This window comes from Corylus avellana, chromosome ca3 (genome assembly GCF_901000735.1).
Source record: "Corylus avellana chromosome ca3, CavTom2PMs-1.0".
NCBI classification, from domain to species: Eukaryota; Viridiplantae; Streptophyta; class Magnoliopsida; order Fagales; family Betulaceae; genus Corylus; species Corylus avellana.
Genome location: NC_081543.1, coordinates 14,358,463 through 14,373,256, shown reverse-complemented (window position 1 = coordinate 14,373,256; position 14,794 = coordinate 14,358,463). Strand labels below are relative to the sequence as shown.

Here is a 14,794-nt window from a genome sequence, read left to right as displayed (position 1 = left end):
GCGGCGACAATAGAGTTGCCGCTAATGATCACTCATTAGCGACAACTCTATGGTCGCCGCTAATGACCCCTCAATAGCGGTGACTTTTGGGTCGCCGCTATTGACACGGGAAAAAGTAATTAAAATTAATTAGCGGCAACTATAAAGTCGCCGCTATTAATGGGTCATTAACGGCGACTAAAAAAACTCGCCCCTAATGACCCCTCAAGTCGCCGCTATTGATACGGGAAAAAGTAATTAAAATTAATTAGCGGCGACTTTATGACCCATTAATAGCGGTGACTTTATGACCCATTAATAGCGGCGACTAAAAAAAGTCGCCACTAATGACCCCTCAATAGCGGCGACTTTTGGGTTGCCGCTATTTACACCTCAAAAAAAAAAAAAATTATAAATATTGGGGCGATGCTATTGATCCTACATATATAATAGAAAAAATTATTTACCAAAAATTCACCTCGAATCCTCCGATAATATGTCATTATTTCTTTTATATTAATTATTGGTGAATTTTTTCTATTTTTCTATTTTCTATTCTTATTTTATATAAAAAATCAATATTTATTTTTTTCTTTTAAAGAAAACAAATTCTCCTATTAATTATTATTGAAGTTTTCTATTTCTTATTCTTATTTTAACGTTTGATCGAACAATTGACCGATCTTGGTGAATTAATTCGATTGATCGTGATAGGATCAAATGATTGATCAAACATCCGATCGATCCAGGTGAATTAGTTCAATTGATCGTGATATGATCAAATGATCAATCAAACATCGATCCTATGAATTAGTTCGATTGATCGTGATGGGATCAAATGTTTGATCAAGCATCCAATCGATCCTAGTGAATTAGTTCGATTGATCGTGATAAGAACAAATGATTGATCGAACATCCGATTGATCATAATGAATTAGTTCGATTGATCGTGATAGGATCAAACATTTGATCGAATCCTCCGATCGATCATAATGAATTAGTTCAATTGATCGTGATAGGATCAAACGATCGATCATAATGAATTAGTTCGATTGATCGTGATAGGATCAAATGTTCGGTCAAACATCTGATTGATCATAATGAATTAGTTCGATTGATCGAGATAGAATCAAATGTCCGATCGATCCTACTGAATTAATTCAATTGATCATGATAGGATCAAATTATCGATTAAACATCCGATCGATCCTACTAAATTAATTATATTGATCGTGATATGATCAAATGATCGATTAAGCATCCGATCACTCTTAATGAATTAGTTCGATTGATCGTGATATGATTAAATATTCGATCAAACATCCGATCGATCTTAATGAATTAGTTTGATTGATTGTGATATAATCAATTGATAGATCAAACTGGATACAATTAAAGGTTCAATCGAATACTCAATTGAAATCCCTCATCAATTGACTAAGGTCGCCGCTAATGAGTGCGCATAAAAAATTGGCGCCAGCTATTTATATTGGCGCGATTTCTTAAATTTTCAGACATGTTTTATTTTTTTTTTTTTTTTTTTTTTTTGGATCAAAATCCCTCATCGATCAGCTCTGTTTTTAGAAAGCTCTGTTTTATTTTCAGCTGTATTTTTCATTTTTCAGACCTCCCCATCAGTACTCTCTCTCTCACTCTCTCTCTCTCTCCGGCGAACGTTTCTCTCTCTCCGGCAGCTCTCTTTCCGGCGCACTCAACTCTCTCCGGCAGCTCTCTCTCCGGCGCACTCAATTCTCTCCGGTAGCTCGATCTCTCTCCGGCGTACCTCTCTCCGGTATGAGTTTCTCCTAAATGCTTGCCTCCCGGACAACATTCACTTTTTCTTTAGGAGTTTGATCACTACTTTTGTTGCTCTTCAAAAATGATGCAGGTTCATTTGATTCTTATTTTAAATTTCAAAATATTAAAGGACTATACAATGATAATCTGTGATTCATCTGAAAACAGATCGACGATTATTACCAAATATAGTCATCTGAAAATATTTGCTGATTGCAAATATAGTCATCTGAATCCTTTTTCTTTAATGGTAATGAGTGGCTTTGAATCTTGATGCCTTGTGTTTCTTGAGGGTTTGAATTTGGGAATCTTCTTGGTGGGTTTAAGGGTGGAAAAATTTTAGCAACTTTTTTGGGTTTGTCTGTGAACAGCTGGGTGGTTTTTGGGGGCAGAAGATTAGAGGGGTTGACCTAATTTAGGTGTCTGGTAGGGGGATTTCTTTTGGGGCTGTGGCCTGTGGGATTAGATTTTGGTCATTATTAGAAAGTGGGTATATGTTAATGGAGTGGTTTTAGGTTTTTGATGGGTTTTGGACTTGGTTTTTGAAGGCATATGCGTGGTTCTCTTAAATCTACTGGTAGATTTGGGGCAGTTTTGCTGGAAAATTTAGTGGGATTCTGCAAATTCAAGTGCTGTTTCCTTGTGATTTTTGTTTGTGTAGTTTGTCTGTAGCTGGTTCTTGGTGGGGGTTATTGGGTGTTATTGGTTGGTTTTATTATGTGGGTTTGTCTTAGTTTTACATTCCAAGTTGTGATTTTGATGGAATTTGTAGATTTGAGGTAGATTTCCCTTTTTCAAATGTGGGAATTTTACTACTCGGGAAGGTTGTTGCAAATAAGAACCTCTGCTGTTTGATGGCAAAGTATTCCAATTAGTTGGTTCACCACTCCTGGAAATGCTTCTGAACAGCTTCACATGATCTATTCTTAGCAGTATGCTATAGGACCCGACTTTCCAGTCTGTTGTTCTACTCGAAGTCTACAAATCAGGATTATTTTCGCAAATTCCTTTATAAAAACTGCTATGCTAAAAAAATATTTGCAATCAGCAAATTCCAGATGACTATATTAAAGGACTAAATTAATAATCGTCGATCTGTATTTGAAAATATTTACTAAATTACTAAAATATTTGCAATCAGCAAATTCCAGATGACTATATTAAAGGACTAAATTTAGTCATCTGAAAACAGATGACTAAATTTCAAAATATTAAAGGACTATACAATGATAATCTTGGATTCATCTTATTTTAAATTTCAAAATATTAAAGGACTATATAAAATATTCTTATTTTGTGTGTCTGTGTTTATTAGTGTTTGATTTTTGTTTCTTGATATTGTTGGTTGTATCTTTGTTGTTCAGCGTTTGCTGGATAGTTTGTAATGTGTTTGGGTGCTAATAAAGTTCCTATTCATTAAAAAAAAAAAAAAATCAATTGACTGAAAGATTATTTTATTGCTAGATAGTTTGTAATGTGTTTTGTATTGCTATCAAGACGACCTCTCCTTAGCCTTTTGGTCAAGCTACTATGAGACCGGATTATATTTTATTCATTTTTCATTTATTTCTAATATTGTTTTAGGTGTTTGTAAGGATCCCCACCGTCCCCCTCCTATTTCAGTTTTATTTCTATTAATAGTACTATAGTTGTTAAATTATATTATCATAGTTCAGCTTTGTGTTAAATTATTATATAATTACTGTACAAAATAATCATGACTATATATCGAGGCAAAAGAACTCTGTACATGTTTATCGCTTTATACCTTTCTTTCTTTTTTCTTTTTAATTTTTAAGTTAATTACTTTATCCCTTTCATTAATTAATTAAATATACTGGTTGCTTTGTCACTAAATTAATCCTTTGCTACAGAATAAGTCCAAACACTTTTTCTAACTTGTACATGTGTTGCATTGATTTGCCTGTTGTTCAAGCTGAAACAATATATCAACTTAGGTTAATTAATATTGAAAGGAGGATTTGAATTTATGAACAACTTAATTTGAATTTATTACCATTCTTGGCTTCAATTTCAAAAAAAATAGGTTTGATTAAGATCCATTCTCTTTATATTAGTATTGAAACAAACGAGGCTTTTGGATTTGGATGGGGGTGATGTGACATTCAATGATATCAGTAAGCATTTAAAGCAAATGACTTTAATGAGACAAAGCATAATTATCAGATATTCCGTATGGATTAGGTGGATATATTTATAGAATAAAAGTTTGAGCAAAATGGATGAAAAGGTAGATTATAAAAAGGTCAAAAAAAAAAAAATTAAAAATTAAAACATGTAAACGTGTATGGTGATCAACGCCACAAAGATGTCAGTTTCATTGCAGAAACTAACATCTTTTTTAAGCCTCAATGAAGACAGAGGTAAAATTTATAGAATGAAACCATTTGTAATTATAAAATTACAAATATCCGTTTTATATGGGCTTTGTCCTTTAATATCAAACCATTCCATAAACTGCAAATTATATATATGTCACGCATGAAAGAAGATGACATCTTTTACAACTACAAATAAAAGATGTCAGTTTCTTGCACAAGATGACATCCAATGATTTAATGTCATAACCCTTATGTATCTTAGATGTTGGTAAATAGTTCCAAGTTGAATAGTTTCATATTATAGAGGTAACGTTTATCTTCTCTAAACACGCTTGTGATTAAATGTAGGGAAAGAGTAACTTGTGATAGTGACATTGAGATGGATAAGAGTTGGATGCAAGAACCTATTCGATGTTCAGATCGATATCTAAAAGGACTTGAAGAATTCTTTACAATGGCGCGTCCATGTGTGGATGTAAATGGTATTATGAGGTGTCCATGTCGTGATTGTGCAAATCGATATTTTCATCATATTGAATTGGTGGAGAGTCACTTGTATCTACATGGAATTGATCGCACATACACTCGATGGATATTTCATGGGGAAGAAGATCCGTGTAATATAAATGTGACTGCCAACTTACACACTAATACAAATGCGAGGATAGAGGAGGTTGATGAGATCCAAGAATTGTTAGGCGATGTTCAAATGGGGACATTTTTGGAAGCCAACATAGGTGAATCCTCTACTAGTCGGGGTCCAACAACTGACAATCACGAACATAGAACTGGTTTTGGTCGATTATGGGAAGATGGCATGGGTGAACTTTATCCAGGCTGTGATAAATTTACAAAAGTAGCTTTTATTTTGAAGATGCTTAATATAAAGACGATTTGCAACATAAGTAACAAGGCATTCGATATGATTATTAAGTTGATAAAGGAGGCCCTTCCTGATGGAGAGACTTTGCCATGCTCCTACCGAGCAGCAAAGCGATATTGCCGGGACTTGAGTTTTGGTTATGAGTCTATACATGCATGCCAGAATGATTGTGTGCTTTTTTGGAAGGAACATGCTGATAAAGTACAATGCCCAACATGCAACACTTCAAGATGGAGTTGTGTTAAGGGTAGCGGCAAGAAAATTCCTCAAAAGGTCTTGCGGTATTTCCCAATAAAACCGAGGTTGCAACGATTGTTCATGTCGAAAGATATGGCCAAAAATATGAGGTGGCACAAAGATGAACGAAAAGATGACGGCAACACTCTAGGACACCCAGCCGATGGTCTTGCATGGAAAGAGTTTGATAAAGAACATGAATGGTTTGCTCGTGATTCCCGCAACGTGCAACTTGGTTTGGCAAGTGATGGTTTCAACCCATTTGGTAATATGAGTACCACATATAGCATATGGCCAGTAGTATTAATGCCGTACAATTTACCTCCATGGATGTGTATGAAGGATCCAAATATGATATTGTCCTTAATTATCCCTGGTCGCACTGCACCTGGAAACGACATTGATGTGTATTTGCGGCCTTTGGTTGATGATTTGCATGAATTATGGAATGAAGGTGTAACCACTTACGATTCTTTGACTAAAGAGACATTTCAGTTGCATGCAGCGTTACTATGGACCATAAACGATTTTCCTGCGTATGGAAACTTGTCTGGTTATTCTACGAAGGGAAAACTGGCATGTCCGGTATGTAACAAGGATACAATGTCTTATAGGTTGAAGTATGGGTCTAAAGAGTGTTACATGTGTCATCGTAGGTGGCTTCCTCAAGACCATGTGTGGCGACAAGAAAGAGAATTGTTCGATGGTACAGAGGAGCATAGATTGGAACCTGAAGAAATGTCCAGAGATCAACTGTTGCAACAACTAATACATGTTGAACATGTGCAGTTTGGGAAACATATTGGGAACAAGAGAAAGCATCGCACAAGTGGTGGTGATATAAATGTGTCGAATTGGAGGAAGAAAAGTATTTTCTTTAAGTTGCCTTATTGGTCAACATTGAAATTACGACACAATTTAGATGTCATGCACATTGAGAAGAACATATGTGATAGTATCTTGGGTACATTGATGAATATTCCTGGGAAGACAAAGGACACAGCCAACGCACAAAGAGATTTACGTGAGATGGGTATACGTAAAGAATTGCACTTGCAGACAAATGGTGCAACCACCAAGATGCCAGTTGCGGCGTACACTTTGACAAGAGATGAGAAGAACCAATTATGTGAGTGGCTGAAATGTGTAAAATTTCCTGATGGGTATGCGTCTAACATTGGTCGATGTGTGAACAAGCTTCCTGGCAGGATATCGGGAATGAAAAGCCATGATTGTCATGTTTTCTTACAGCGCTTACTTCCTGTTGCGATCCGTGGAAAATTAACGCCTGAAATAGAAAAAACATTGATTGAGATGAGTAATTTTTTTACGCAGTTGTGTGCTACGGACATTAAAAGTAGATATCTTGAAGCAAATGAAGGTCGACATTGTTGTGATTCTATGCAAGATGGAACAAATATTTACACCAGCATTTTTTGATGTTATGGTCCATCTAGCGGTTCACTTACCTCGAGAGGCTGAGCTTGGGGGACCGGTACAAAACCGTTGGATGTATCCAATGGAAAGGACACTTGGTAAACATAAGAGGAAGGTGCGAAACAAAGCGCGACCAGAGGCTTCAATTGCTGAGGCTTATTTAGTTGATGAGTGTTTGACGTTTTGCTCCATGTATCTTCGTGGGATTGAGACAAGATGGAGCCGTGAAGAGCGAAATGCTGACGGCTGTATGGAAGAAACGGAACAAGGCCTCGATGTGTTCTTTCAGCGAGTTCGACCATTGGGTGCGGCAAAATATATGACACTTGATGAGAACATTTTTGCGAGGGCTCGATGGTATGTACTTAGCAATTGTAAGGAAACAGCTTCATACTTGCAGTAAGTGTATAATTGTGGGTTCCTTATCCGATTCTCTTTTGTTTAATCATGACACTAGATGATTACTAACGACATACACTTTTCTACGCAGTGAACACTATCAGATGATCGAACGGGGAGGTGGCCATGACATTGAGAAGAAGCATGAGGCCACATTTGAGCGCTGGTTTCGAGATAATATATACAGTGGTGGGCGTAATGCAGAAAATGTCCCAGAACAATTATATCATCTTTCACTCGGGCCTGATCGTCAAGTTAGATCGTATAGAGGTTGCATTGTGAATGGGGTTAGGTTCCACACAAAAGAATGTGCAGAAACTCGTACTACCCAGAGTAGTGGTATTGTTGTGAAAGGTGGGTACAACACGTCAGACGATGAGTACTATGGTGAGTTGAAGAGCATTTTTGAGTTATGTTACCCTGGCCGAAATCGGGTGTATCTGTTTGAGTGCGATTGGTGGGACACTGGGAGTAATACGCGGGGAATAAGAAAGGAACAAGGTTTTACAATTGTGAATACCTCTCGTAAATGGTATGAGTCCGACCCGTTCATATTAGCATGCCAAGCTGCGCAAGTGTTTTACTTGAGTGATCCTAAATTGGGTGGCAGTTGGAAAGTAGCACAGATGCTGACCAATAGAAACACATACTATAATCCAACAGTGGTAGGGGAAGATAATGAGAATGGTGACCAAGGAACCAACAATGAGGTATACCAGGAAAATGAATGTGTTGGGGGTAATATTGCAATTGTTGAAAACTCTACTATGTTACGTAGAGATGATTCGACAATACCTATTGACGAATTATATGTGCAACTTGATGCAAGCATGTTCATTGACGATAACCCTTCGATTGAGGAGCACAATACTAACTCCGATAGTGAAGAAGAGTTAAGTAGCAACTATGACACAGAATCTGAGCACACAGAGAACTCTGAACACGAACAGTCATCCTCAAGCAACAATGATACAGACTATGATACAGAATGATCAAGTTGGAATTGGATTAACAAATTGTATGATGTGTTGCTACTCATATTTTATTTTTAGTTTTTCTTTTTCTACATATTGACCACTTATGTGCAATTAACTAAATTAAGTATATGAACAATTTTTTTTGTCCAAACCATATAGCATGCAATATTATGGTTATATGACTGATCCACATTTATTTTGTGTTGTTTGCAGATCTATCAGAACAACTACAAATGGTGATAGGGCAAAGCCAAGGGCGTGGCCGAGTCCAAGGTCGTGGTCAACTCCGAGGTCAAGGCCGAGGCCTGTGTCATGTTGAGGATCGTGATAGGCCGACTCTCGTTGATGTTGATGATGATATGGACATGCCATCACCGGTGACCCTCGATTCGGCGGAGGGCCATAGCCATTCTTCCCATGAGCGGTCTAATGACATACCCTCATCGGGAGTTGCACCCACTGCAAGCTGTAAGTGAATATAAAATCTTTTTCTTATTAGTTTGTTGCATACACTGTGCGAACTTCTTTTCCAGATACAACTAACTACGTTTTCATATTTTGATTAATAGCTAGCACGTCTGTTAGACGGCCAAGGGGTCAGAACAAGAATTCCAAGGTTAATGATATGATAGATAAGGATGGTCCGCTCAATTTGGAATTCAAGGATGAGTATGTCGTACCTGTGGGCGACAATTCCGGGGCGTGGTCGAGGATAATTTCTAAGATTGTCCTCGATCATTGCGACCTCCATTATCAGAGTTGGACCATGGTCCCAGATGAAATGGTGAAAAGATTGGAAGAACGAGTGAAGGTATAAATCTCATTGTGTATGTGTATTATGTCACTTGCTACAAATAATGTGACAAACTTTTGACCATTGTTTTCGTAATTACTATGTCTCAGGGTAAGTTCGTTTTGGATACGGAGCTACAGAAGCACAAGGATGCCTTAAAGCATCAACTAGGTAAGGCCTATAATAGGAAACGCTCCGCATTGCACCTCAAGAACTACCAAATTTATTTCAAAAATGTGGATAGCGATGATTTAGTAGCAGTGGCCAATGCTCAAGCCGAGGCGAGGGCCAATGTTCCAACTGGTATTTCTCCGGAACAATGGCCTGCTATATGTGATTCATTCGAAGTTGATATATGGAAGGTAAACACATCTTATTCAAATAGATAGTCAATTATTATTTCTAAGATTTGTATTCAGCTATAAAAAATGAAATTAATATGTTTTTTGATTGAATTTTTGTAGAAAAAATCTGAGCGAAATAAGAAAAACAGAGCAAAGATGGAAACAAATCATACCGCTGGCAGCACGACGTTCGTCAATATCATTCACAAGAAGGTAAGAATATATAGTGTTAGGCTTTTATAGTAATGTTCTTCAGTGTAACAGTTAATTATGTGTATTATGTGCAGGCAAAGAAAACTAATGCCGCACCCAATCCGATAGAAATATACAAGGACACGCACACTAACAAGGATGGGATATTTGTGAGTGAGTACGCTGAGAGTAAATATGTAAGTGAATGAAATGGGTACTCATGATGAATATGTCTAATGAACTTGCATGGCTTATTTAGTTGAGGTTTATATGGATTGTGCAGAATGAAATGGAATCAATAGCAGCAAACTCCGACAACACTAATGCCAGCCAAGAAGACATTTTCTTAAAGGTGCTAGGTGGACACCGCTCAGGACATGTCAGAGGAAAAGGTTGTGGTGCCAAACCTACCAAGTCAAATTCCTCATGCAACCAACAAAACCATGATGAATGCTTGGCTAAACAGCTAGAAACCGAAGAGAAACTAGCTGCTATGGAGGCATCATTTCAGGCCGAAATTAGGGAGTCAAAAGCATCACAAATTGCTATGGAGGCAACATTTCAGGCCGAAATTAAGGAGTCAAAAGCATCACAAGCTGCTATGGAGGCAGCATTTCAGGCCCAAATTAAGGAGTCAAAAGCATCTCAAGCTGCTATGCAAGCACAAATGGAAATGCTGCTAAAACATATAGGAGGGTAAAAGAATCTTGCCTATAACTTTTTTATTTTTTTATTTCACACACATATCAAGTAATTGTTAGAAAGATCATTGATTATGATATGAATTCTATTATTCCTAGGATTGGAGGGAGCTCTTATGGATCTCAAGCAAGCGGAAGCAACATTTGAAAGAGTTTTTGTTGTATTTAGTTTAAGACTTTGTTTTAATATTATTAAGATTTGTATTATAGGGTAAGAACTTTAAATAGTTTGAATGTTTAAGAACTTGGAGGGTGCTTTAGTTGTACTTTGTTGAAGAAGTTTTAAAATTACAAAGATTATAACAAATTTGGTTTGTGTTAGAAGGTAAGAACTTCAAACAGTTTTTTTGTTTAAGAACTTTGAGTTAGTGAACCTCTCTTGACATGTTTATCAAGTTGAGTAAACAATGCAAGAGAGTAATATTATATAACAATATTTCATTTTTAAGTGTATACAGGATGACATGAGTGGAAGATGTGCAAGGAGTTGTGGCGCTAAAGGACTCAAATAACAATGGGTAAGATATTTCAATCCCATTGTCATTCACTTGTTGGTGGGAAGTTAATTCCATTTAATACAAGTATATAACACTATTTTCTTTTTTTAGTGTATGTAGAATGGCTGGAGAGAAAGATAGGCAAGAAATTGTTGCACTAAAGGACTCAATTGATGGTAAGTTATTTCAAACCTATTGTCACTCACTTGTTGGTGGAAGTACTGTGAAATGTAGCGAGCGGGAGGCTTGCATGGAGTTATAAGGATGAGTAGAATGTGAATTGGAGTGTTTGGTTTTTGATTATATTTGTTTGTTGGTTTGCGTTTGTGACCTCATTAATCATATAAGCTTATGTTTGTGTTTGATTGTGGTAATTAAGGCCGACGATCTTTTTTTGTCTTACGTTATTTGTTTCAGGAAAAAAGAATTGCTTTTAGTCTTAGTTAATTCTTTTTTTTTTTTTTTTTTTTTAGTTTGTTCATATGAATGTTTGTTTCAGATCAGTGAGCTATACCCAGTTTGTAGTTAGATCTAACAACTAGTTTGACACCCCAAGAAGGTCTCATTTGGATGGTTTTTTTTTAAAATTTTTGTCTGTTTTCTGGTGAATTTTATTTTCAACATTTGTTTGTTCCACCGTTATGTGAGTTGCTCTTCTTTTTATAAGAATTTGCAAGCATGTAAATAGCAAATACTAGAAGCATTTGAATAAAAGATAGTGTTATTCCTTTGCTTGATGAGATGAAGTCCTTTATTATTTTTTGGACATAGTTTGTGCTCATAGGTGAGGACTCAAACCCTTCAATATATGTAAGGTTTGTTGCTCTTAGGGTCCACAATTCAAAGGCAAGCCTTGGATTGGGTGGTTTAGTTTGATTGACTTGGCATGAGTTTACTTTTGATTATAACCTTATTGTCCGGACGTCCCCAACATGTCATTATTTTGTGTTGTTGTTTCCCTCTTTTCACTTTTTGTTTCATGATAAGAAGTGAATCCTTGAATCCACTTGTCCTTCCATATGCAATGCTTGCACCAACTTGTTTTAATGGTTTAGCTATTATTCCTTTGCTTGATGAGATGAAGTCCTTTATTATTTTTTGGACATAGTTTGTGCTCATAGGTGAGGACTCAAACCCTTCAATATATGTAAGGTTTGTTGCTCTTAGGGTCCACAATTCAAAGGCAAGCCTTGGATTGGGTGGTTTAGTTTGATTGACTTGGCATGAGTTTACTTTTGATTATAACCTTATTGTCCGGACGTCCCCAACATGTCATTATTTTGTGTTGTTGTTTCCCTCTTTTCACTTTTTGTTTCATGATAAGAAGTGAATCCTTGAATCCACTTGTCCTTCCATATGCAATGCTTGCACCAACTTGTTTTAATGGTTTACCTATTATTCCTTTGCTTGATGAGATGAAGTCCTTTATTTTTTTTGGACATAGTTTGTGCTCATAGGTGAGGACTCAAACCCTTCAATATATGTAAGGTTTGTTGCTCTTAGGGTCCACAATTCAAAGGCAAGCCTTGGATTGGGTGGTTTAGTTTGATTGACTTGGCATGAGTTTACTTTTGATTATAACCTTATTGTCCGGACGTCCCCAACATGTCATTATTTTGTGTTGTTGTTTCCCTCTTTCACTTTTTGTTTCATGATAAGAAGTGAATCCTTGAATCCACTTGTCCTTCCATATGCAATGCTTGCACCAACTTGTTTTAATGGTTTACCTATTATTCCTTTGCTTGATGAGATGAAGTCCTTTATTATTTTTTGGACATAGTTTGTGCTCATAGGTGAGGACTCAAACCCTTCAATATATGTAAGGTTTGTTGCTCTTAGGGTCCACAATTCAAAGGCAAGCCTTGGATTGGGTGGTTTAGTTTGATTGACTTGGCATGAGTTTACTTTTGATTATAACCTTATTGTCCGGACGTCCCCAACATGTCATTATTTTGTGTTGTTGTTTCCCTCTTTCACTTTTTGTTTCATGATAAGAAGTGAATCCTTGAATCCACTTGTCCTTCCATATGCAATGCTTGCACCAACTTGTTTTAATGGTTTACCTATTATTCCTTTGTTTGATGAGATGAAGTCCTTTATTATTTTTTGGACATAGTTTGTGCTCATAGGTGAGGACTCAAACCCCTCAATATATGTAAGGTTTGTTGCTCTTAGGGTCCACAATTCAAAGGCAAGCCTTGGATTGGGTGGTTTAGTTTGATTGACTTGGCATGAGTTTACTTTTGATTATAACCTTATTGTCCGGACGTCCCCAACATGTCATTATTTTGTGTTGTTGTTTCCCTCTTTCACTTTTTGTTTCATGATAAGAAGTGAATCCTTGAATCCACTTGTCCTTCCATATGCAATGCTTGCACCAACTTGTTTTAATGGTTTACCTATTATTCCTTTGCTTGATGAGATGAAGTCCTTTATTATTTTTTGGACATAGTTTGTGCTCATAGGTGAGGACTCAAACCCTTCAATATATGTAAGGTTTGTTGCTCTTAGGGTCCACAATTCAAAGGCAAGCCTTGGATTGGGTGGTTTAGTTTGATTGACTTGGCATGAGTTTACTTTTGATTATAACCTTATTGTCCGGACGTCCCCAACATGTCATTATTTTGTGTTGTTGTTTCCCTCTTTTCACTTTTTGTTTCATGATAAGAAGTGAATCCTTGAATCCACTTGTCCTTCCATATGCAATGCTTGCACCAACTTGTTTTAATGGTTTACCTATTATTCCTTTGCTTGATGAGATGAAGTCCTTTATTATTTTTTGGACATAGTTTGTGCTCATAGGTGAAGACTCAAACCCTTCAATATATGTAAGGTTTGTTGTTCTTAGGGTCCACAATTCAAAGGCAAGCCTTGGATTGGGTGGTTTAGTTTGATTGACTTGGCATGAGTTTACTTTTGATTATAACCTTATTGTCTGAACGTCCCCAACATGTCATTATTTTGTGTTGTTGTTTCACTCTTTTCATTTCTTGTTTCATGATAAGAAGTGAATCCTTGAATCCACTTGTCCTTCCATATGCAATGCTTGCACCAACTTGTTTTAATGGTTTACCTATTATTCCTTTGCTTGATGAGATGAAGTCCTTTATTATTTTTTGGACATAGTTTGTGCTCATAGGTGAGACTCAAACCCTTCAATATATGTAAGGTTTGTTGCTCTTAGGGTCCACAATTCAAAGGCAAGCCTTGGATTGGGTGGTTTAGTTTGATTGACTTGGCATGAGTTTACTTTTGATTATAACCTTATTGTCCGGACGTCCCCAACATGTCATTATTTTGTGTTGTTGTTTCCCTCTTTTCACTTTTTGTTTCATGATAAGAAGTGAATCCTTGAATCCACTTGTCCTTCCATATGCAATGCTTGCACCAACTTGTTTTAATGGTTTACCTATTATTCCTTTGCTTGATGAGATGAAGTCCTTTATTTTTTTTTGGACATAGTTTGTGCTCATAGGTGAGGACTCAAACCCTTCAATATATGTAAGGTTTGTTGCTCTTAGGGTCCACAATTCAAAGGCAAGCCTTGGATTGGGTGGTTTAGTTTGATTGACTTGGCATGAGTTTACTTTTGATTATAACCTTATTGTCCGGACGTCCCCAACATGTCATTATTTTGTGTTGTTGTTTCCCTCTTTTCACTTTTTGTTTCATGATAAGAAGTGAATCCTTGAATCCACTTGTCCTTCCATATGCAATGCTTGCACCAACTTGTTTTAATGGTTTACCTATTATTCCTTTACTTGATGAGATGAAGTCCATTATTATTTTTTGGACATAATTTGTGCTCATAGGTGAGGACTCAAATCCTTCAATATATGTAAGGTTTGTTGCTCTTAGGGTCCACAATTCAAAGGCAAGCCTTGGATTGGGTGGTTTAGTTTGATTGACTTGGCATGAGTTTACTTTTGATTATAACCTTATTGTCCGGACGTCCCCAACATGTCATTATTTTGTGTTGTTGTTTCCCTCTTTTCACTTTTTGTTTCATGATAAGAAGTGAATCCTTGAATCCACTTGTCCTTTCATATATATGCAATGCTTGCACCAATTAACTTTAGTTATCTCGAGCGATTTGACTATAAATAGGCTTGATGTAATTCTCATAATTGTTATATAATAACATCTATTATAAGCAGGTCCTTTTTTTTTTTTTTTTTTTTTTAAATATCATTAGCGGCGACCTCAATGTCGCCGC

The 14,794-nt window shown here is 36.6% G+C and overlaps 2 protein-coding genes across 2 annotated transcripts; both read left to right on the top strand.

Moving 5' to 3' along the window:
- Positions 1-4,572: 4,572 nt before the first annotated feature.
- On the top strand, positions 4,573-6,678 carry LOC132174158 (uncharacterized). Its single transcript, XM_059585851.1, has one exon. It carries the CDS (start codon positions 4,573-4,575, stop codon positions 6,676-6,678), a length of 2,106 nt encoding a protein of 701 aa, XP_059441834.1.
- Positions 6,679-8,275: 1,597 nt separating this feature from the next.
- On the top strand, positions 8,276-10,405 carry LOC132175705 (uncharacterized). The gene is made up of 7 exons (XM_059587726.1): positions 8,276-8,519; positions 8,621-8,862; positions 8,955-9,206; positions 9,309-9,401; positions 9,476-9,577; positions 9,664-10,076; positions 10,181-10,405. The coding sequence occupies exons 1-7, from the start codon at positions 8,285-8,287 to the stop codon at positions 10,227-10,229; spliced, it is 1,386 nt and encodes a 461-aa protein (XP_059443709.1). The 5' UTR covers positions 8,276-8,284; the 3' UTR covers positions 10,230-10,405.
- The last annotated feature ends 4,389 nt before the right edge of the window (positions 10,406-14,794 follow it).

Coding starts and splice junctions, on each gene's coding strand:
- LOC132175705 (XM_059587726.1), top strand. CDS start 8,285: ATGGTGATAGGGCAAAGCCAAGGGCGTGGCCGAGTCCAAGGTCGTGGT. Junction 8,863..8,954: donor GATTGGAAGAACGAGTGAAG/GTATAAATCTCA, acceptor ACTATGTCTCAG/GGTAAGTTCGTTTTGGATAC. Junction 9,207..9,308: donor TCGAAGTTGATATATGGAAG/GTAAACACATCT, acceptor GAATTTTTGTAG/AAAAAATCTGAGCGAAATAA.
- LOC132174158 (XM_059585851.1), top strand. CDS start 4,573: ATGGCGCGTCCATGTGTGGATGTAAATGGTATTATGAGGTGTCCATGT.